Genomic DNA, 24,232 nt, shown 5'->3' on the forward strand with positions numbered 1-24,232 from the left:
GGCAGATCTGCATTAATGCATTAACACACCAAAGTAATATTCAGATGTAGGCGCAGGGCCACTTTCTTCTTTGAAACTTGCCTCTCCTGCCCACTCAGAGCATGTTAACCAGGCATTCAGAACCACCCTTTCCAAACTACCATTCCTCCCTAAGGGAAATTTCCGCTTAGGTGTAACACAGCCCTTGAGATGCATATCAAATCACCAGAAGAACTTTTGAATCAACAGACAAAAGGCATGGCCAATTTGTGGGTGTAGGATTAGCCGCCTCTGCAGAACACTGTCAAACCCTGAGAGGAAAGGGAGCGGCTTTGCAGAAGTTGCAATACAGTTTAGCTCAATCCTCGCTTCGCTTTCCCAAAGAAGTCAGACAAAGCAACGTGGACCATTTCTCCCACAATTTCTTTAATTGTAAAGCGATCCAGAATATATTAAAAGTACATTCTTTGTACTGTCTAGCAGTACGGAAACATTCGTAGCCACGTTAGGTTAGTAGGAAAACGGAATAACTTTTATTCCAGTGCCTAAACCTTTTAGAAAGGAGCCACCTCTAATCTACTGAACTGGGGGATCAGGGAGTGGCACAGGGCAAAGGAAGAGGTAGGCAGGGATGGATGGACCCATTTTGCCATAGCCAGGAATACCCAAAACCAGTGCCATTTTTCTAGAAAAAGGGGTGCCGGAACTCACCATGAACACCTCCCTCATTCTCCCAGATTGGCAATGGCACCCACCTGAGAGGTGCCAGAACAGAGTTCCGGCAAAAAAAAAAAAGCCCTGCCCCAAACCACTGCTCATTCCCCAGGTTAGCCAATTATGCTCATTAAAAAGCAGCAATTTAAAACCTGCCTGCTTGCACTGAAAGCAGCACAATTCGTATTAGCCCAGCTAAGAAGTCTCCCATGCTTAAACCTGTCGCTAATGCTATCACCTCGCTCTTTAAGAGCACAGGAGAGGCAGCCTGGCCATCTGTTTGTTAACTTAAGGAAAGAGTGTTGTAAGGTTAGCGCTGCTCTCCCTCCCAGCTCTTAAAAAAAAATAAAAGTCGGGGGGAGGGGGAGAGAAATCCCCACAGGAAGAAGCCAAGATAGCCCTCAAAGGCTGGAGGAGATTGCCATGCTGTTGGAAATGACCCCTGCTCCCAGTTTGGAAGAGATGGAACTGGGGAGGCCAAGAGCCCCACAACATTTCTTCAGAACTGGGAAAATGCACTGTGGCGCAGAGGCAGCTGGCAGTCCGATCGCAAGGCCAAACACTGGGCTATCTTTTAAAAGACTCACAGCAACACTCCACCTGAAGGGAGTTTGTACAATGCCTTTTCTAAGCCTACAACAGATCTCCGGGACCAAACCTGAGAGACTAAACTTTGGAGGAAATCATGCCCAGGGATTGCACTGCAAGACATTTCCTAAACATTGACGGGCTGAAGCAGCGTGTAAGGAAATAGGGATCCAAAAAGCCCACTGTTTAAGTTTCAATTCATAGGAAGTGCACCTTAACAGTATGTTAAATGCCAGGGATACGGTTTATACTGGCAAACCATTGCATAACTGCCAAGTTTAGAAAATCATCATCTCATAAGACACGCTGCAAGTGAAGGGGAGTCTTGGGTGAAGTACAGCCTCTGTCTTTTCCTGCCTTGTGAGCATCCACTTCATAAGCCACCCGAGTCCTCACCAGGGGCTACAGGGGTCCGGACACTCCCTCAGGTAAGTCTCCATATGGCCTTCAGAAACCTCGAGCAGCGTTGTAGACACAGTCAGCTAAATGGGGGGGAAAGCAAAGTTTTCACGGCTTTAATGAGTCTGAACCAAAGAGAGAATAAGTCAATACAGTCATACCTTGGTTTTCAAACAGCTTAGTTCTTGAACGTTTTGGCTCCTGAACGCCGCAAACCTGGAAGTGACTGTTCCGGTTTGTGAACTATAATTGGATGCTGAATGTTCAAGATGACTTCTGCGTCTTCCGATTGGCTGCAGGAATTTCCTGCAGCCAATCAGAAGCTGCGGTTTGGTTTCTGAACGTTTTGGAAGTCAAATGGATTTCCGGAACGGGTTTCATTCGACTTCCAAGGTACGACTGTACCATGAAGCAGATTGCTTTTCTAAAGAAAGTGTTTTATATCGACAAGGGTGGAAAGCTATGTCTTAGTTAGACCAAATATAAAAGCCTTGCATGTAATGCAACAATGCTTTGATTTACAGATGCCGGGGGGGGGGGGGGAGACTCCACACCAAGCGGAATCAGTGCTGCCAATATCTGGAAATCTAAGAGAATTAACAGACTAACTACCCCAAAAATTGCCAGCGTGCCCTTTTAAAATGTGGGTTGTTGTTTTTATTTTGATTATGTCTTTTGTGGTTTTATATTTTGCTTTTATTCTGTGAACTGCCCTGAGACCTCTGGGTGTAAGGCGGTATATAAATTCAATAAATAATAATAAATAAATAATATTAAATGCACTCTCTCTCTCGTGTGTGTTTCCACACATGTGTATGGCTTAGATTGTCTTGTGGCTTGGTTTTCATCCCCAACTCTGGCATCTAAGGAGTACAAAGAATATTCTAGGCAGAAATAATCTGCTGTGGGAGCCACCTGTCTTAAGAGCAGCAATTGAGTCTTCGCCCCTTTCGCCTACCAAGACCTGAATAAGGCAACAACATGCTAGACAAGGAAGAGTGAGGACGAGTTACCTTATTGAGAATGGGCTTCGTGGAGAGAATGTTGTACAGAGCTGGCAATGAGATGTTCTGCGCGGGTGAAAAATAGAGAGAACAAAGATTTAAATTACTTGCAGACTTGAGCCAAAACAAAGCTTCAACCTAAGCAGTTTCTTTACCAAATTTCAACATCTGACCTCTGCTAAGCAGCAGTGAAGCCAAAAGTTGACTCCCTCTAGAGCAGGGAACCATTTTTCTGAAGCGTTGCATTCCCCTGGAGGCCATCTGCTGCTGGGGGTGGGGTCATGTACCAGCAGAGGGTGCAGACAGACAAAAAAAAAATCTGGATTACAGTGGAACCTCGGTTGTCGAATGCTTCAGAAGCCGAACAATTTGGAACCCGAATGCCAACAACCCAAAAGTGAATGCTTCTGTTTTCGAACGATTTTCAAAAGTCAAACAGCTTCTGTGATGTGTTTTTCCATTTTCGCCATTCATTTTGCTGACAGCCCTTTAATTTTCCGTTTTTGAATGATTTTCGGAAGTCAAACGGACTTCCAGAACTGATTATGTTCAAAAACTGAGGTTCCACTGTGTAACTAGCTTCAAATTTTGCCTCCAGTTAGTATTTCCAATCTTGTGCAGTTCTGCTCAGATTCAAGCTCCACTGAGTTATCCTTGAATAGGAAAGGGATTTATTAGTTGTTGTTGTTATTATTATTGTTATTCTTCTTCTTCTTCTTCTTTAGTACAACATACCCGGAGTTGTCAAGTTGATGCTTGTGGGCACCAGGGTTCCCACCACTGCTTCCTAGGTGTCTGTGAAAGGTCTCAGTAAACATCTTGCTGACAATCTACAGTGCATGAGTGTGTTTGCTCCTTCTCAGCCTCTCCTATGTGGAACAAGTTCCTTTAATCGTGTCCACGAACGAAGGTCAGGAGTGGACACACTGTTCTAAATGGAGGAGAGGTGCAAAGCTTCTCTTTGCGAGCGCTGTGGTACCTTTTCCTCTAAAAAGTTGGCGCGGGCAGATGTGGGGCATGCCTGCACCATGTTGGGGTCCTATCAGTTTCATTTTGAAACAATGGTGCTGGACTGACGTATGGAGCCCAGCTGCCCGTATGGAGCCCAGCTGCCCGTATGGAGTGTCAATTTAATTAAAATATATTAATAACAATTTTATTATTGATACCCATCCCATCTGGCTGCGTTTCCCCAGCCACTCTGGGTGGCTTCCAGCAAAATATAAAAAATAGTAAGATGTCAAACATTAAAAATGGTTGGGTTTTTGTCACCTGTAATAGGCCTTTGGGTTACATGATTTTAATTTATTTTGCATGTCTTAGACCAGGCATGTCCAAAATCCGTTTTGGGGGCCTAATCCGGTTTAACCTGACCCATGTGACATTTATTTCCTTGGGTAAAATCCCAAAACAAACAAACAAACAACTTTGGGGTGAAATCATAATAAAAGAAAAGTCAACAACTTCAATCCCAAAAAAGGGTCCGCCCTCATCAAATCTGGCCCTTTTTGAAAAAGTTTGGACACCACTGTATAGACCTACCTCTTGCTTTGTTTGGTTCAAACAGCTCATTGCAGGGCTTCTCCGGTCATCCAGAACAAGTGGAGGCTTCCAGCGGTCATAATTGGTTTCCACTACATACCAGACGCCATTTTTTGTGTCCAAGCTTGAAAGAAGTAGCAAACATGAACGCTTATTTTTTGGCAATGATGCACCTTAAATGATTTTTAGGTAAAGGTAAAGGGACCCCTGACCATTAGGTCCAGTCATGACAGACTCTGGGGTTGCGGCGCTCATCTCGTTTTATTGGCCGAGGGAGCTGGCATACAGCTTCCGGGTCATGTGGCCAGCATGACTAAGCCGCTTCTGGTGAACCAGAGCAGCGCACGGAAACGCTGTTTACCTTCCCGCCAGAGTGGTACCTATTTATCTACTTGCACTTTGACATGCTTTCGAACTGCTAGGTTGGCAGGAGCAGGGAATGAGCAACGGGAGCTCACCCAGTCATGGGGATTCGAACCGCCAACCTTCTGATCGGCAAGTCCTAGGCTCTGTGGTTTAACCCACAGCACCACCCCCATCCCTAAATGATTTTTACTTCTAACTAATTTCTGTTGGAGAAAGTCCCAGATGAGCCACTGACCTGATCCACCAGGCTCTTATGTTCTTGAACATAGAGTTCAAGTGGCTTAAAGCAGAGTACCCCAAAACTGGTCTCATGTCACCAATGTGAATGGTAAAGTCAGAAGCCATGGCAGATTTTTACTGAAAACAAGGAGGATACTGATTCAAAACTATAAAAGCATGGGGGAATGTACACAAGGAAGAGACACTGCAGAGAGACCGAATCCTCAGTAATGCATTAACAAGAGCTGGTTGGTGTAGCAGCTGTAGCAAAATCACTCACAGGCGACAGATCTGCTTAAATCGTTTTACCATCAGGCATACTTACTCCCAGATATCCAACAATGCAACACGGGAACGTGTAATGACACATCCCTCGCCGGATTTGTTTCCCCCTAGTATGAAGTAAGCTGGAGCCAGCAGCTTTGAATGAGCCAGTCTGTCCTTTGCATCTTCGTAACTACATGCAAGAACAGAAACAGCAATGAGACAGGCGCGTTAATCAGGTATTCCATGGAAACTGTGAAGCTGGTAGGCCAGAGCCTTTCAAAATACTCTCATGTAAAGCAGCAAATGCCTAGTGTGGAAGGGTATTGTGGTGGAATTGTGTAAGAGAGCAAAGGGGGGAAAAGACCTTGTTTGAGGGTGGGTAGGTGGGAGAATCAAGAGGCAGAGGGAAAAAAGGATAGGAGATTCATATGTGATGGACCTATCAACAAGAAACAGGCTTCTGGGTAACGATGCATAATGAAAAAAAGATCTTTGAAAAAGCTCTTCCAAAAAAGCCTGAAGCATTCTTATTAGATAGATAGATAAACTTTATTCGCATTAGCCAATGGCCACAGCAACATAAAACAAGCAATATATACAATTAAAAAGACAACAATGGGTAAAAAGGGCAATCAAATGACCAAGATTATCGTTTAGAGAGTGGCCCTTAATCTCATTGCACCCTCGATAAAGCTAGCAACCTTTGCTGTTGTCTGATCATTTTGATCTGATAAAAGAAAGAACAATGTGGACGCAAATGGGCGGCCTGGGATGGTAAGTAAGAGTGGGGTAATGATCTCATTCCTCAGATCTTTATAAAGGGGACAGGACAGGAGAACATGACCCACTGTTTCCAGCTTGCCATCTCCACAGGGGCAGAGTCGTTTCTCAGTTGGAATCTTTTGGTATCTGCCCTCAAGTACGGCAGAGGGTATCACATCCAATCTGGCCAGTGTGAAGGCACGTCTGTATTTTGGGATAGTTAATTTATACAAATATGGTGCCAGGGAATCAAACTGAGAAGAGGGGAAAAAGGCATACCAAGGACAGAGTTTCTTTGTAATGGCCAGAAGCATTCTTATTAGGAATAATAGGATTAGAAGTCCCCCCCAAAAGATGGTCAAATTCTTTATGTATGTGACCACAGCAGCCAAAGAAGGCAAGAAGGAAAGAAGACAAGGTTCCAACAAAAGAGGAATGGATTTCGAAGTTAATGGAGTATGATGTGGAGAGGGCGAGATTGACGGCAAAAATATGAGACTGAAAGGAAGGAAAGCATATGGAAGAATGGAAATTCCTTTCGGGCTATTTTTTTAAAAAGCATTCTAGCCAAATGAAATCGAGAGCAGGTCTTGAAATATACGCAACGGGAGGACAGTAAGAATGCTGTAAATAAAGAAATGCAGAGCAGAATAAGTATTGTCTATAAGGCAGCAGGTAACTGGGGGGGAGACATCATGAACGCAGGGATGGGAAGTCAAATTGTTAAGAAAAGTGCTTTGAAGTTTATAAAACCAATAAAAATTTAACTAGAGGAAGAAAGAAGAAAAGAGACTCGTCCATTGCTCCTGTAAGCCTCGAGGCAGGCAAGAAGCAGCAAAGCACTTCCTCTATCGAGGAACACACAATGCATTCGAAGGATGAAGCATCCCACTCCATAACCAACCTCAAGGCTCCTCCCATGTCAGAGGCGGGAGCCAGTTGAGTAGAGAAGAGGAGGAGGAATGGTAGAACGTGAAACATGCAACCCTGCTGCACAGCACCTTGTTGATCCACGGATGGTGCCAGGCAGGTTTGAACGTTAAACAAGTTTTCCTAAGTATTGCACAATGTAAAATTTCCATGGAACCAAGATGGCGGTAGTCAAGACGAGAAAGAACAGACTTAAACAAAGAGACATTATAAAATGAGATTGCGATTATTCCTAATTTCCCTGGCTTGGCCATATATGCAGATAAACCACTTCACAATTTGACTGTTACCTTGTACTGTTTTCCAACACAGATCTGGTGAGAAAGCTCATCCACCAACCGTTTCTCTGGCCAAGGAGCCACTCAAAGACTCCTGCAAGAGACACAAATTCAAAGAGCTTTATGACCACACGCAGCCTTAGCACTGTTTAAGCATCTCATCTTTCAGTTTAATTCAACCAAGCTGAAAGTCATCCCAAACCATTTCCATGCGGCTTGCTTCTTGGGACAATGGTTGGGCGTGCCCTGCTATTGCTTCATGCCACACAGCTTCTCATATAGTTCCTTACAACATGCATCACACTGCTCTCTCCACTTTCTCCCCTGTATCTTGTGAAACTGGAACCTCCAATGATTTGGGTGGGGTGGGATATAACGCTACTAAAATTTCCCCATTTTATGAAAACTAAAAAACCCCAAAGACACAGGGTCAGAGCATTAAGCATACTCACCAATATAACCTCCATCAAGACTGAACCGCTCATTCATGGTTAGAGTAAAAATGCCCTAAAACACAAAGTCAGTTAACAGTGTTTATTAATACCCAGCAGTTAGAAAACAGAGACACAGTTAAGCTAATTCTGTAGTGCTTTAAGAAGGCCACTGTGAGCGACAGAACACTGCTATCCATTGTATTATATAGTCTTTGGGCCCCAATGTTTTACAAATGCTCTTCCTCTTTGTACATGCATACCTAGTGATGTGAGGTGAGGTGAGGACACAAGCATCATACGCTCATATAGATGTTTGCCAAAATACACATTCTGCACACAGTGAACGCCACTCTCCCAAGGCTTCATCAATCGTAAAATAAACCATTACACATTTAAGGTGCTTCGAGACTTTGCTGTTTTCTCTACAAGGCACTAATATGCCTGGCTTTGTTTTCAGCAAAGTTTGCAACATCAGATGCAATGGAAAATTAAGGGCAGATGCCACCAGCAGTAGAAGCCTCTGAAGTCACCTGCTTGCTCCTAAGGGAAGGGGAAGATGAAGCAGGCAAGCCTGTGTGTCTCAAGCCTGTTCATACTCATAATGGCAAGCTATGGTTTACTGTTACATCGGAATGCACCTAGTGTTGTCCAAATAAAGGAATACTCACTGGCCTCAATCCAGAAAACATTCCCACGTAGCCTGCAAAATTTGCAGACTTGAACACTGTTTTATTGTTCCTTTGAAAATCCAGCGACACCATGAGCGGCTTCAGCTTCTGCGTTGTCTTCCAAGAACTAGCATTCACGTCCCACCTGCAGGAAAAGCAACACCACTTAAACATAAGCAAGAACTGTCTGTTTAATGTGAATTGCAACTAATCCACAGCAATGTAAAATGGACTCTCTCAGATTTTTGAGTCTTTCAAGCTGGATGCATGAACAGCTAATATTTGGGCGGCTTTCCTTGGAAAAAGCGAGCATGTAAAAATCTGTTTCATCTCTCTCCCCTCCACAACAGGAGCAAGCACCAGATTCGGGCAAAACCTGAGGCAAAGCAGAATGCCTCTGGGAGGCACAAGTTGAAGCAGAGACCCATCTCATGAAGTGCTTCATAGCACCTCAGTGATCCAGATGTCAAAACATTGCTGCAAACACCCAGAAGTGAGAGTGTTTACCATAATGCTAGGGCAGGGTGATGAGGGAGAGTGCTTATAATTGGGAAGGAATGACTGGCATCAGCATTCTCCAATCCAAGGGCTTCAGGGGAGGGAGCAGCTTTGCCAAACTGTCTCCCAACTTAAGGAAGGTGTCCAGCTGTTTTGTAGTCCCAAAACAGCTGGACACCCAAGTTTGGGAAACCCTGGTCTAGGGGCTTTTGGTTTGCGATGCGGTAGGCTGTACCTATTTGTACCAGAAAGACGCGGGGGAAACCATTTTAGCTTTGTTTGTTTCCCAGTAATAGATTGGGTTTGGAAGGCAATCAAGTGGACTAGGAGCATTATCTTGTCTTTTTCAAGTTAACGACATTGATAGCTCACGTGGACTAAGCAAAGGCGTGGTTGTTTTGGGTTGCTCAATGTTTTACATTGTCTTAGCGCTCTTCAGTTAAGGAAGCTGCATATAATTTTGTTGTCTGAGCTCCTCCAGTGATGGAAATGAGATGTATTGTTGGCAGAATAAATGTTTTCACTAAGGGGGGGGGGAGTGGATTAGGAGCCATGAAGCAAATCAGGTAGCCTCTGAACAGACAAATTAAACTGCTGTACAAAGTGCTGGGTTTGGATCTGAACCAAATCTTGTGGTCAATGCACATTGCTACCCTGGTATGTTCAGAAAATGGAATCCAGTTGGGGCATCAGGCGGAACAGGGTTGAAGGTGGCATAAGGGGCTGAAGTTGGCAGAAATCACCCCACTTCCTCTTCTATGAACTGGAGGAGTCTGCTGAATCAAAAGCCCTTCTGTGAGAGCAAGACCCCAATTAGATGCTACCCACAGTCTTCATGGAACACTGCTAAGTCTTGGGCCTTTTATTTTTTTAACAATTTATTCAAAAGTTACAATACTTTTTCAATGAATATATCCCCTCTACAGACAGCTCTGTGATGATAGTGGCATTAAAAAATCCTGTTCTTCAATAAGAGAGAAAAAGGGAGCCCAGATTGTATCAAAGGTGTCTTTTTGGGAGATAGGAGGGATAGATGGTTTAGTGATTTTGGAGGTCAGATAAAAGACTTTTTCTCAAAAGGAGCAGTGTGTGTGTGTGTGTGTGTGTGTGTGTGTGTGTGTGTGTATGTATGTATGTGTGTATATATATATATATATATATATATATATATATATATATATATATATATATATGCTTTCGTAGATTTTCACGGGTACAGGAATGCAGGTTTTGGTGTCCTCGGGTGTCTTCCCGTGTAAAAGTTGGGGTGTCTAGGCGACGTTTTGACGAGGTCTCACTCGTCATCTTCAGGCTGGTGCTTTCGGCTTCTTGTTACTGGAACAGAGCAGGATCTCAGTGTTTGAGTTCCTATAAATACTGTTGAGGGGGTGTGGTGTATAGCCTCCAATGTTCTGGGCAGAGAGGAAGCACCAGCCTGAAGATGACGAGTGAGACCTCGTCGAAACGTCGCCTAGACACCCCAACTTTTACACGGGAAGACACCCGAGGACACCAAAACCTGCATATATATATATATATATATATATATTCACTATGCTTCTTTCTTAATAATAATCTATTTTGATAAATAAATAAAAAGTCACTGTGCTGAAAATGACAACCTCAGAGCTTCTCCTTTTTATAGAAAATGGTGAAAATTATGACAGCACACGTATTTCCCCCTCTAAAGACGCTCCAAAGAAATTGAGAAAGGCAGGCCTTCCAATCATCATAGTTAAAGATGCTGCAGATTAACTAAACGTTCTGCTCACTGCTTAGTCTCAAAGCAATAAAAAGGTAAGGTAAAAAACATTCCCCCCCCCAATTTAGAAAGTTTGTGGATCTACAGAGCAGGTTGGACTTCACTGGTACATACATACCCAAGAAACAATCCAAAATCAAGATTTCTGGCATGGTACAGTTTTCCTAGTTGGAAAGGAAAAGGGGGTGGTGGAGAGAAATGGAATTAAGGTCAAAGAAAAAAATACCTTAAGCACTATCTTTAAAATACATGTTGTTGGCTAAGCATTCATTTACCTGTGGGGTCTTCTGCTACTATTGAAGTGCACACTGTGAAGACTTCATAGAAGATATTGAACAGAACAATGTCACCTAAATTGGAAGGTGGGAAGGGAAGAGGGAGAAAGAGAGACCTTTCATCAAAGTGACCATTAAAAACAACGGATAAAACCAAGTATACACATAAAAGGAAGAAAATGGAGACAGGAAATATCTTCAGAATAGCACTTCTTACTGTGCTTGGTTCATATGTCTATGGACTGCAAGCCACAAGACAGAGACACTGAGCAGGAAATCTACAAGACTTGCCATTTCAGAAGTCGCTTAGAAGCCTGCAAAGAGGATGGGCAACTTGTTGGTCAATCCTATTTTAGTACCTCTGTGAGATGCCCCTCTTTTCAGCTTTTGAGTTGATACAGGAATGAAATTGACTTGCTCTCCTGAATTATGCAATACACAGGGTGCATAATCTATAGCTTGATGATTTTTAATCCAGGAATAAGATTACAGGATCCTATTCTCTGTTCAGATATGCAAATATTGTGCTCCCGGCATGCTAAAGGTGAAAATATTACTGTACAGACTTTCACTCAGTAGAAAACCTGTTCAGTCTTCCTGGTCAGGTCTTACATTTAAATAGACACCTGCTCTTCATCTCTGCTACAAACATTTAAGCACTCCTGTTCCACAAATGCATTATAACCTCAGCATGTATTGCTACAGTGGCTGAAATGTTCAATTGCACCAAATTATGCCTTTAATAGTGTGCTTTCAGAGCCAGAAACAGTAATAACAAAATGGAAATTACCTAAAGGAACATCAATTGCAGAAGCGATGCCTTTGATCTCATCATTGAAAGGATAGGGAAGGGTGGAACCTAACCAACCCTAAGAAGAAAAGCCGCAAGTTATTAAAACCTGAAAACATAGTAAATTATTTTCTATTTTTAATTTATCTGTCTCCATATATTTCCTTCTCAGTCCCAATTATCTCACTTGGTGTAAACAGAGCACCTTTACAGAGCATTAGTGTCATTTCACAAACTACAAAGGGACAAACTCAGTTTTGCAGTCTGATCAACAGGCAGCACAGCCAATTGTGACTCCCCAATGGGTACATATGAACAACACACGTTGGCAGCAATTGCACTCTACAATTTTTAGGTGTACACTTAACTAACAAAAGCTATGTGCTAAGTGGCTTGTAGTTGCCTCAGTAGACATTTGAGACTTTGTGGACTGTTGAAACCTTTTAAAAAAAAGAACTTGCTTATCAAGAATTTAGCTGCAGGATGACCTCCATTAACAAAGTCCAAGGCACTGTGGTTTGGCTGGCATTTTGGAGCTCCAATATCCTTCTCCTCTTGCATTTTTACATTAATCTGAACACCATGGTTCATGCAGATAATTGTCAAGAGCAAAGAGAAAGATTTTGTGGAAGATGGAGGTTCAAAACAGAACTACTGTAAATTTATTTATTCATTCCTGCACAGACTGCAGCCACAATCCGCAGACCAGTTAGGATGCTTATTTCAAGGTCCCTGAGCTCACTTTCTACCATTTTTGCAACCCTTATTGCGTTACATCCTATTTTTTCAGATTTCGCTTCCTTCTTGCAGTAGCTATTTCCAGAGCAATGTGCAACAAACTCCAATTCAAACTCTGGTTTAAATGTAAACTGAATAAATAGGCTCCCTTTTATTTCTGAGTAACGTCTGCTGAAATAAGTGGACACTGGAGAAGTTAATTAAGAAGACACTCTAAAACATTAGTAGACAATTAGAAGACAATTCTACTGTGTTTCACTTGGAGTATACCCCCTGAAATGAATGAACATGACTACGTTAGGCCCATTAATTTAAATGGTCTAATCTTCCATCTACACGATACATTTAAACCAGTAACATACAGCTTTAAACAGTCATGGATTCCCCTACAGAATCCTGGGAAGAGTAGTTTGTTAAGGGACCCTCTTCCCTCTCACAGAACTACAGTTCCCAGAATTCCACAGGAAAGGGGACTGACTGTTAAACCACTCTGGGTTTTCTAACAAATCTCAGCACCAGAGTTCCCTGGATTATTTGGGGAAAGCCACAAATGTTCAATGTGGCACGATATTGTTTCAAATGTATACCCCATGCGTGTAACACCCTGACAAGATTGCACAAATCTGAAAAACATTCCAGGGCCCCCGATCACCTGAAAGCCTCTTTGAATCTGGGCCAACGATAGTGATACCCCCCCTTAAGTTACTCGGGAGCCTATCATTTTCTAGCTCATCACAGGATTTGCCTGCGTGAATCCTTCCTGCATCTCTCCGAATCCCTTCTAGTTGCTTTTTTCCCCACACAGCTCAGTGGTAAAGCACATGTTTTGCCTGGGGAAGATGCTAGATTCAATCTGAGGTTTTCCTAGCAGGGCTGGGGTAGACTCCTGCCTGACAAAAGTTGACAGTCTGAACCCGCATACGGCAGCATCCTGGCTTTCAAGCAACAGCCAGATAGCCTGGAGCGGTGATAAATCTCTGCACAGTAATGTACAAACTCGAAATCATGACTGGCTTTCTGAGAGCAGTGGCACACCAAAGAGATTTTCATTAGGGGCCCTGCAATGATGCCAAGGACTGCTGCCAGAATTCACACTAAGCATCAGATCCTGTTGATAACTAGTGCACTTATTTCCCCATTTTTGGCTTATTAGCAGCAGCGGTTCAGACAGGTTCAGCAAGCTGGATTCAACTTTCCCCTACATTTTAGAGAAAATGGAAAGGTACTCACCAATTTAGATTCCAGTGATGCTATGGCTTTTCCACTATGAATGAATGTGAGTAAAATATCTTTCATAAGTTTAAGGACATCCTTCAGCTGGAAAAGTTTTAAGAAAAAGCTCAGGTGAACACACTTTTAGGGTAATGCAAGAGCCACTTAAAACATATAACCCTTTCACTTGTGAAACAAGCAGTCTTTAATAGGGATGAGTTGACACTTTCAACTATGTTCACTGACGCAATGTGAAACGTCTTTTGTAAAGGTAGAGAGTTCTTTCTTCAGGCAAACTTCATGCATTGTTAAGCCCCGCCTATCCTGTATGTTATGACCATTCCAAGTCTTGGCTGCTATCAATGGGTGCTCTGAGGGAGGAGGGAACACCCTAATTCTATGAATTGCCCTATCTGCTGTTGCTTGCCCATCCCAATGAGGCATCTGCTGTTTTGCATCCTGACAAGGCCTCCTTCACAGCTTTGCAATGGCAAAACCCCACCCTTACAAACTGGAATGTGGCCAGACAGGAGAGCAGAAGTGGAGAGTTGTGTCTGTTAAGATTCCACAAGACTGAACCTATGACCATACCCCCAGAAAAACAAAAAAATGAAGTGAACTCACAGCCGAAGAAGAAGAGGAGGAGGAGGAGTTTGGATTTGATATTGCGCTTTATCACTACCCGAAGGAGTCTCAAAGTGGCTAACATTCTCCTTTCTCTTCCTCCCCCACAACAAACACTCTTTGAAGGACTGAGAGACTTCAGAGAAGTGTGACTAGCCCAAGGTCACCCAGCAGCTGCATGCGGAAGAGCAGAGATGCGAACCCGGTTCACCAGATTACGAGTCACCAAATTATGCTCTTAACCACTACACCACACTGGCTCTCATACAACCTATGCACATTTACTTGAATGCCAGCTTGTGTCTGTTCCTCAGTTAAAGCCATTTTACTAGGCATTCTGACCGAGGATTTTTGGCATTGAAATAAAAGGCAATGTAGAATTCAAACATCTTTTCCTGAACACAATTTAAAATATTTCCCTCCAGCTTTGGGGGCAGGATTAAAGCCTGTTTCATTAAGCAGTACATCTATGTTAGCTGAAATTAACGCCTGTATCTCATTAAAAATGCACCCAGAAGAAAGGCTCTGATTCTGACCTCCTCCCCACCATGTTCCCTACCTCTGCATCTTTGTCACGTGCCAACTGGACCCATCTCTCACTTGGTGGCAGGTCAAGATTTATGATGTAGGCGGGAATCTTTCCTTTGTACCTGAAAAAGGAGCGATTTTCATGAAACGCAGAAAGGTGTCGCTACACTTAAAGCACTGTTTTGCAGCTGTTGCCTTCAGGCATCTTTCTGCTTAATATTTTCTAAGTAATTTATATTTACATTGCCTAGTTTTCATCCATTAATATTTAACACAAACATATTTAACACAAGCACATTTTACTTATATTTAGGCCTAGTAGCGGTCTTCCTTTACGATCGCTGAAGACAATTAAGGAATCTTCATTAAGCTAATCTACACAATTCTTTTCCATGTACCCTCATTCTGCAAAAATCACCACTGGGTACAATACTAGTACAAACTAGGTACAATATTCTCTAGCTGAATATTTGGTCAGTGATATAGTAAGGTAATAGCAGCACCACAATCTGGACTCAATGGGCCAAGTTCAAAGTTTATGTTATGTTAATTAAATTTGTAAGTAAACAGGATCACAAGTAGACAGCAACTATCAGCTACTGAGCTGTCCTTAATAAGTTACTTACGTTGGTCCTGAGGGAGGATATGCTAGTGTTTTGCATTCTTCAGCCAACTGCAAAAAAACAAGACAAACCCTTTTTGAGAACAAACGTTTTTATAATTGTTTCATGCAAAAATATTCAGAGTTCTTGTTTCCTTCTCAGCTTTTGCAGACAAAAAAACCCCCATGTAGGACTAAAGTTGCAGTCATATGCACTTACGAAAGACTAAAGTCCTGCGAAACTCATTGAGCCTTGCCTAGGATTGAACTAGTATACCTGAACTCTCTGTTTGCAGGTGTCAAGGTTAGGGTTCAAAAATGCAAACAACTACCTGGGAACTTTTTTTTCTATGCATGTTTAAAATGGGCTGGTTTGGGCATAACTGTGAATCATGCAGGGAGCCTCTGACTTTGAGCATGCTCGTCTCTTTTTTGACGCATGTCAGAAGGAGGAGACAAGTGGGAAACAACTAGTCCTTACCTTCCTAGATGCTCCCTTCTCTGGCAACAAAAAGCTGCCCTATGTGGTGGTTAGGTGAAGAAGATGAAAAAGCGTTCCACTCATAGTAGTGGGATTTTCCCCCAAGCCAAATCACTACGCAGTGGGAGGCTTTTTTGTGGTGTTAGAAGCAGCAGCACACAGGCAGTGTTAGAAACTCAAACATATAAACTAGGTGCCAAATGGCTCCTTAGGGTTACGGTCGCCAAAAGAGAAGGCCTAGCTGTCATTTTTGTGGCAGATGGCTCGAAAGTCATATTTTTCAATTTCAGGAACTTTTTGGTAGTGGCTGATAGCCATGTGCAAAATGCACATGACGAATTCCGAATGCTGCAGGTAGGGAAATGCTAACGTTTCCTTTTTGAGCTTCAACTAGCACACGAAGCTTTTGCTTTCAGCTATTTGCTTGCCTCTTGGATCTAGAACAGGTCTGAAGTTTTATGTTGCTTGCGAAGCAAGATATACTACAATCCAATACTGTAGAGACTCATCTGATGGTGGGTAGCCCAGAGTCCTTACCTGCTGAAAAGCATTTTTTTTAAAAGCCATGAGAGTAAGATCTTGAACCAGTGGTGCTCATTTGGATTCCAGCTTTCATCAGCCCTTAGCCAGGGACGATGGAAGTTGTACTCCAGCAACATCAGTGAGAGCCACCACGTTCCCCGCCCTGACTTAGAGTCAAATCTGGTTAGCTCCATTGTATTTGAAATAAAGTTTTCAAGCTTCTTATTGAAAAACAGTGAGAAGGTACTTAAGCAGAGAGCACTTGCAAAAAAAGCCACTCTGCCTCTAATGCAGAAAGAAGAATGAAACCATAGGATTCGCAAAGGTGTTACTCAAACAGTCGGGATTATGTAAGCAGACACAGAAATGCCACTGTTGTAGGCTGGGAGCTGTCTATTTAATTGATGGAATGGCAATTCATTAAGTGGCAACAGACCCCTCTTCAATTTATTTCTGCCTTTTAAACTAGCATTCCAGAAAAAGAAAAAGACTGTACGTTCCCTATGATGTGTGTTTTGCATCTTCACTCCCTGCCATACCGTTTAGCAGAGCTTACTAGCCCTGTTAAGGTATTAGCTTCCCCCATCTGGTTAGGTAGAGTGTGGACAATTCTGACTGGCTCCCTCCGCACGGCATGTTGGAGGGCAGATATCTGCAGCAGGGATGTGTCCGCATAGGCTCCCCTTACTCAATCAGGGTTCTAAATCGGGTGAGGACTTCTATGCAAGCACCGGAATAGGGTTAACAAAGTGAGCCAGGACCATGCTGCATTGAGCTTCCCAGCTTGCGACTCCTATCCGTGGTGTTTCATCTGTTGATGTGTGGACAGTTAGTACATGATGGTCCTACTCAACAATATCTTGGGTGTGGGCAAAGAATTTCCCACAGGAAAGCAGACTCCTCTACTAAAGTCTTAACACGCTGAGCAACCCTCAAAGTGGGTGGGGAGAGGCTATTATTATTATTATAATTAAATGTGCAAACCACCCTTCATCCAAAGATCACAGAAAAAAACCAAACGAGAAAAAACCAAACGAGAACACAAAATACTTAATAAACTAAACAGGAAAAAACCAAACGAGAACACAAAATACTTAATAAACTAAACCGAAAACATAATAAACCTCTTCCCACAAATTATCCAAAGGCCTGGCTAAAGAGAAATATTTTTGCCTGATGCCTAATGAAGGTGCCAGGTGAGCCTCCCTGGGGAGAGCATTCCACAGATAGGGAGCCACAGTAGAAAAGTCTCGTTCTTGTGTTGCCACCCTCCGGACCTTTCATGGAGGAGGCACACAAAAAAGGGCCTCAGATAATGATCACAGGGTCCTGGTCAGTTCATATGGGGAAAGGTGGTCCTTGAGGTATAGCAGTTCTGGGCAGTCAAAACCAGCACTTTGAATTGGGCACGGAAACTAACTGGCAGCCAGGCTAGGATCAGTGTAATATACTCAAACCATCTTGCCCCAGTGAGTAACTTGGTTGACGAATTCTGCACTAGCCGAAGTTTCTGAACTGTCTTCAGAGGCAGCCGCACTTATAAAGTGTTTCAGTAATCCAACCTAGAGGTTACCAGAGCGTAGACAACAGAAGTTAGGCTATCCCTGTCCAGATAACTGGGCCACCAGCCGAAGTTGATGGAAGGCACTCCGGGCCATTGAGGCCAACCGAGCCTCGAGCGACAGCAAAGGATCCAGAGGGACCCCCAAGCTATGAACCTGCTCCTTCAGAGGAAGTGTAACCCCATCAAGAGCAGGCAATCTCCCACCCATCTGGTCTAGGGAACCAACCACTAACAGTGCCTTATCTGGATTGAATTTCAGGTTGTTGGCTCTCATCCAGTCCATTACCGGGGCAAGACACTGGTCCAGCACATCCACTGCCTCATTTGTAGATGCAAAAGAGAAGTAGAGCTATTTGTCTTTGGCATATTGCTGACAATGTACTCCCAAAATTCTGGATAACCCCACCCAGTGGTTTCAGGTCTATGTTAAACAGCACGGGGGGTGGACTAAATCCCGAGAAACACTACACTGAAGGCTCCATGGGGCTGAAGAACATACCCCAAGCAACACGCTCTGGGAATGACCATCCATTTCCCAGCATGTCCCCCAGTCTCCTGCCAGCCCCAGAGCTTCAATTCTAGTTGTGGATATTTTGGGGTTCAGTATTTTCGCGTCTGGATTGAAGAGAGACAGCGGCACAGAGGGCATTCAGAGAGTGCTCCCCGCTTTTACACAATGTCACTCGTACACATGAGGGGCCCCAGAACATAACCCTCACCTAAGTGTGGGGACACCTTTGCTTAAAAGAGAGGCAACCCTCCTGATCAGATCAGACAATACTGCAGCAATCATAACTATTATTCTGCACAGACCAGGGCTGCAATTCTGTGCCCACTCTCAATATCCATGCCAAACACACAGCCCAATGGCTTCAGGCTATCGCAGGGGAGGGGCCAGATGCTCACCCAATTTTATGCACAATTCTCCTTCACAAGATGCCTGTGTAAAGGTGCATTGCATAACTTCAAGAATTGGTACACTTCTACTTACTTGTCTTCCTCTTTTATCAGACAGAACATCTGCAATAAGGGAGTATCTTACCTTTTCGCCAACTAACTCAGACTGTCAGCTCAAGTATTTACATAGGTGCATACAAGGACTGTAAGAGAAAGGCAACTCTTTTTTTCCCTTTTCTATTTTTAGTGAATTACTTAAGTGTAATTCAAAATTCTCTGCCTTTCCCCGCTTCCCCCTCCCCCCAAATCTATTTAACTGTTTTGGAATCTTCTTGTCTTCTGTGCGGTTTGGACTAATTTTTGGTTTTTCAGAAAACAGAACTTGCAATTGCTAATGGATATAAAATGGAGAGAATTGTTTTGCCAGCGATAAAGTAATATTTGCACTATGTCAAGAACTCTGCTGAAAAAATAAGGGATATTACACCTTAAATGAGGTTACACAAGGATGTAATTAAAAGGTTCCCACCAGAGGCACTAATTCACAACAAAGTAATGCTTATGACAGATAAACATATGCATCAAAGTTCAAAGACCTGTTCTGGGGACCACAGATCCACAATTTTTGATTTTTACTTTGACATGCACTCAATCTTTGGCCTATGTAATATAAGAAATAGTCACTTGGCAGGTAGAACCAGCAGGGCTGTTGTGAATCACATGAAACTGATGCAAGCAGATTTCCCTTGCTCCCCAAACATGGAAAAACTAGTCAGTTTCACAATATGTATTAGAAATAACTTGACTGCATAATAAATGTGGGATTCAGCCCCTTTGCAAATGCCCCTCTATTTGGTACAAACAAACATTTATTTATCTCAAGATCAGTCGCAACCGATCTTGTAAGAGAGGAAGAATTCAGATGTGTTAAATAAAAAGAAAAACACTCAAAATGCAAAAAAAGTGCAAGAAATTTTTGAAGTAGAAGGGCAGCTCCTGTCTCAACTCTGGTGAAACTGTCATGTGATACTTGTTAATACACTTTGCCATAGCTAAGCGTTAACTAAGACCACATTTGAACATCTATGTTGTCCGTTTGGTTCTGTTGGGAAGGAGTATACATTTCAAGAAAAGATTACACATCCACGAACTGCCGCACTCAGCAATTCGTTTCTCTAAACGAAACAAGAAGGTAATTGCTCTGCTAAGTCACAAGATGCAGCAGATCTGAGCTCCTCACAAGTTGGACTTGAGAGATCAGCCTACTCAAAGAACATGTGGTTTAAACAAAGGGGGAAACGTGCTCCTGTATTTGGATATAAGTAGAATGGGGAAATATAGAAATATACAACAGTATACAAGGAATTCAAGGAAATACAGTAGCTTTGCTGCTATAGATCATCATAGGCAACACTAGTCAAACAGCTCTTTTGTGAGAGGGAATGGCTAAAATTAGGTGCTTAGAGACCCATTTAGTCATCTGGCTATCTTGACCTCCAGAAGCAAAGGCAATGTTAAGAAGGCACTATGTAGAAAACAAGATGGGAGAGATTAACAGTTGTAGGTTTACCAGAGGCATCTGGTTGGCTATTGTGAGAAGAGAACTCTGAACTAGATGGGTCACCGGCTTGATCCAGAGGGCTCTGATGTAAACGTCAAGGCTTTAAACTCATCAAGTGAAAAAGATTATCATTAAATCATTAGCGGATCAGTTCATTTAACTTCGGCAACCGGTATACATGAAAGACAAAGCAAAGGTATTTTCACACATGACGGCCATATGTCACTTTGGAACTTACCTGGTGCAAAGGATTAAGTGGAAGGAAGGCATTTAAAACCACACATACATTTCTGGCTAATATAGTACAGATGTTTTGTTCAATAGTCCGCAGGCACATTATTATATAACAGCCTATGAAAAGATCTCACAAAAATGGTTTCCAGCTACCTGAACATCTAGACATTTAGGCCTTCTGCCTATACCATGTATGGCCTGAGCAATGTACGCGACTAAGCTCCAATTCACAACTAAGGACTTTGGATAGAATCAGAGTTGGAAGGGATAGCAGAGGTCATCGAGTTCAATCCCCTGCAATGCAGGATTTTTTTGCCCAACATGGTGCTCAAACCCATGACCTTGGGGGGGGGGGAAGTGTCTCATGCTCTACGATTGAGCTATCACACATATATATGCAAGGAGAATTATCTCATCTATGGTCACCTGCAAAGCAGACAGCTGACTGCTTCATCATATGGATGGCTCTCTGTTTCCTATACCGCTGCAACATTTTGGGAAATAGGCAGATTATTTGTATTTTAAAAATGCAACTATGCAGTGAATAACAATGATAACAATCGTCAACCTCTGTGCCACTGGTTAATTTCTAAGACGAGAGCTCGAAAGTCATGACCAGAAATCCATCTGCCTCCCCAATCTTACCTAGTTGTGAAAATGGCTCAGAAAGAACAAAGGACTTTTGTTCCAAACCACTCCCTTTAACATTGCTTCATGCGTTCTGTACATGAGAAAAACTTACTGCCTAAACTACCGCCTCAAATTGTAAATCACTTCTACAACCGTTATGCCAGTGGTTCTCAAACGGTGTGGCGCAGCACACTGGTGTGCAGGAGAGGATGGCAAGTGTGGCAGGACCCGCTCAAAAAAAACACATTCAAACATTTCAGTATAGCATAGCATCAATTTTTTAATAAAAAAAATAGCAGCATATGGGAGGGATATCTTGTTAAAATGAGAGCACGATACCGAGCACAATCCTAGCTGTGTTTTCCAATAAGTTATCAAATTAGAAAAATGGGTGCGGTGCAAGGAAATTTTTATTCTGAATCTATGGCCCAGGGAAAACAGTGAGAGCCACTGCACTATGCTCAAGAGGGGGGGGGGGAGAGATACACACAAATGCTGTTTGTTCAGCAGGACCTTCAAACTGTTGATCCAACCACGCCCCCACCCAACGTTCAGCTGATTCTGACTCAGGATAGGAGCCTCCAAAGATGTAGGCAACTGACACAAATCCTCCCCCCACTAGGAAAAATCATTACTAGCCCTGCATCTGCCTGAAAGATGCACAAAGCAGGAAGACTTCAGCATCCCCAGCAAAAAGTGAAGAGAAACAACAATAGGGCTGCCTATTTCGCTTCCTCTGAAATATACAGACCAATAGGATTAATCATCCCTTGGAATTCCTCTAGCCTTTCCTACTCTTCTCATAACAAAAAAAATTCCTTCCAGTAGCACCTTAAAGACCAACTAAGTTAGTTCTTGGTATGAGCTTTCGTGTGCATGCACACGTCTTCAGATACCTGCATGCACACAAAAGCTCATACCAAGAACTAACTTAGTTGGTCTTTAAGGTGCTACTGGAAGGAATTTTTTTTTTTACTATGGCAGACCAACACGGCTACCTATCTGTAACTACTCTTCTCATGGTCAGCATGGTAAAAAGCAGATTGCTTTGGGTCCTCCCTCCCTCCTCCTAGGACCAAGCCTGTAAATCTGTCAATAAATGTGAAAGCCTCTGAGCATATGGGTGTGGCATTTGCCTTGCTTTGTTATAACTTCCTACACTGCCCTTCGACCTGAAAATCACAGGGTGGTTGCGACCACAGCTGCTTGGATGTTATTAGCTTGGAGACTGAAAGAAGGCAGAGTCCCTACCAGAGAAGAATGGCAGATTAAGTTGATGGGACTATGCTGAATTGGCAAAAATGACCCGGAGAATCAGAAACAGGAAGAGCAAGAGTTTAATAAAGGGGGAAATATATAATTTGCCTTAAAAACCATTGCAAGCAATTAAAATCATTAGTAGGATTGGAATGACATTAGTGATTTAATGTTGAAATTTGGGAACGCGCTCCCATCAGATATCAAAGAAATAAACAACTGCTGTATCAGACTTTTAGAAGACATCTGAAGGCAGCCCTGTTTAGGGAAGTTTTTAATGACTGGTGTTTTAATGTATTTTTAATCATTTGTTGGAAGCTGCCCAGAGTAGCTGGGGAAACTCAGCCAGATGGGCAGGATACATAATAATAATAATAATAATAATAATAATAATAATGATGATGATGATGTTATTGAGATTTAAAAGATTTGGATTAATAAACAAGATGCAGGAGGAGAAAGGTTAATACAAGGACCCACAAAGGGGAAAAGGGAAGGAGATTCTTTGGAATTCTCTTTTTATGTTGACTGTTAATTGTTTTTTAATTCTTAAAATCGGAAAAGCTTAATAAAGAAACAAACAAACCAGAAGATCGCAGGGCGGTTCGCAACAGAAAATGAACTTCCCTTTCAGCCTGGAGGGTTCAGTGGTTGAGAGTGCAGTACTGACATCGCCCAGGTCGCAGGTTCGATCCCGGTGCGGGGCAGCTGCATATTCATCCCTGCATGGCGGGCGCTGGACTAGATGACCCTGGGGATCCCTTCCGACTCCAACCACCCTGGGATCCTTTGAAAAGGAAAGGGAGAGTCTGCCTGCTCACCAGCAGCAGCAGCAGCAACCCTTTCCGCGGATGCGCCGAGACAAACACCGAAGGCGCACTCTGCACCTGCTCAGGAACGCTTTTGGCCGGCGGGGGTAGTGGAGAGTGTTGGGGTTTTTTTTTGTGCGCGTGCGTCTCTTTCTCTTCTAACTCCGCCGCTTTCCCCGAGGGGGGGAAGACAGGAGAGGAAGCGAGCCCGAAGAGAAACTTACCGGGTCCTTGGCCACCGCAGCCCCCAAAACGACGGCGGCGACGACGACAACGAAGACCCCCGGCGCCTGCATCTCCCTGCTCTCGACTTGCCACGCAGAGCTTCTCCCTGCCGTGTGGGAGCTTCGCTCTGAGGCGCCGAGGAAGATGAAGAAGGGGCGGGGCCTCGAGAATCACATGACCTCTTCCGCATTGGCAGGCCCGCCTCCGTTACGTGAAGCGGGCGCGCCAGACGTCCGCCCGCACAAAAAGGCGGGAAGCGCCTGAGGGCCGAGCGGCGGCCTCGTCCGACTCCCTGATTGAGGAACTGAGGGGGAGAAGGCGACGTTTCGCGCGGCTTCTTCCCTCACAGTAGAGCGGCCTCAAGTTACATATAAGCGGATTCGGACACACGGCTGTGAAGGAAACGCTTCACGGTGTAACTTGCCCATGCTAGGTGGCGCCGGTGAGCTAGGGCAAATTTCACGTATTTTTCAAAACAGGTTTTTTTTTTTAAAGCATTTCCACGGCGTGGTTTTTTTTAAAAATTCCCCGCCGGGTTTCCCAAACTTGGGTCTCCGGTTTGTTGCTTTCCGGGACTACGGATTCCAAGCATCACCGAGCGCTGACCTCTCTGGCTGGGCACCGTGAGAGTTGTAGCACACTCTCCGATGAATATTGATATTTATACCCAGCCACTCAGCGCAGCTGCCAACACATATATAAATGTAATAAAACATTGAGCGTTAAAAAAATACCCTATGCTATACAGCGCAGCCTTCAGACAGCTAGGGGGTTGGATAACTCCACACCCTCCAATGAAAATGGCATCATACCATACTCTCTGACATTTCTGCAATGAAAGTAGGGACATCCCATTTCATAATGATAATTTTGC

General features: G+C 43.4%; 2 protein-coding genes across 2 annotated transcripts in view; both read right to left on the bottom strand.

The window, feature by feature from the left end:
- LOC309377374 (general transcription factor IIE subunit 1-like) overlaps positions 1 to 24,232 on the bottom strand; it is a 51,491-nt gene that overhangs the window by 17,576 nt on the left and 9,683 nt on the right. The window lies entirely within an intron of this gene.
- ASAH1 (N-acylsphingosine amidohydrolase 1) lies at positions 384 to 23,513 on the bottom strand. Its single transcript, XM_081924582.1, has 14 exons — positions 23,358 to 23,513; positions 15,204 to 15,250; positions 14,609 to 14,699; positions 13,444 to 13,530; positions 11,476 to 11,554; positions 10,686 to 10,760; positions 10,529 to 10,574; positions 8,151 to 8,295; positions 7,501 to 7,555; positions 7,061 to 7,142; positions 5,137 to 5,268; positions 4,227 to 4,350; positions 2,694 to 2,750; positions 384 to 1,763 (listed from the first exon to the last, which is right to left on the bottom strand). Exons 1-14 carry the CDS (start codon positions 23,427 to 23,429, stop codon positions 1,674 to 1,676), a joined length of 1,182 nt encoding a protein of 393 aa, XP_081780708.1. The 5' UTR covers positions 23,430 to 23,513; the 3' UTR covers positions 384 to 1,673.

The sequence above is a fragment of the Podarcis melisellensis genome (assembly GCF_964234715.1).
Source record: "Podarcis melisellensis genome assembly, chromosome: 9".
Taxonomy (NCBI): domain Eukaryota; kingdom Metazoa; phylum Chordata; class Lepidosauria; order Squamata; family Lacertidae; genus Podarcis; species Podarcis melisellensis.

Coding starts and splice junctions, on each gene's coding strand:
- ASAH1 (XM_081924582.1), bottom strand. CDS start 23,429: ATGCAGGCGCCGGGGGTCTTCGTTGTCGTCGTCGCCGCCGTCGTTTTG. Junction 8,296..10,528: donor GATTTTGGATTGTTTCTTGG/GTATGTATGTAC, acceptor CTTTTCCTGCAG/GTGGGACGTGAATGCTAGTT. Junction 7,556..8,150: donor TGTTTTCTGGATTGAGGCCA/GTGAGTATTCCT, acceptor TTTGTGTTTTAG/GGCATTTTTACTCTAACCAT.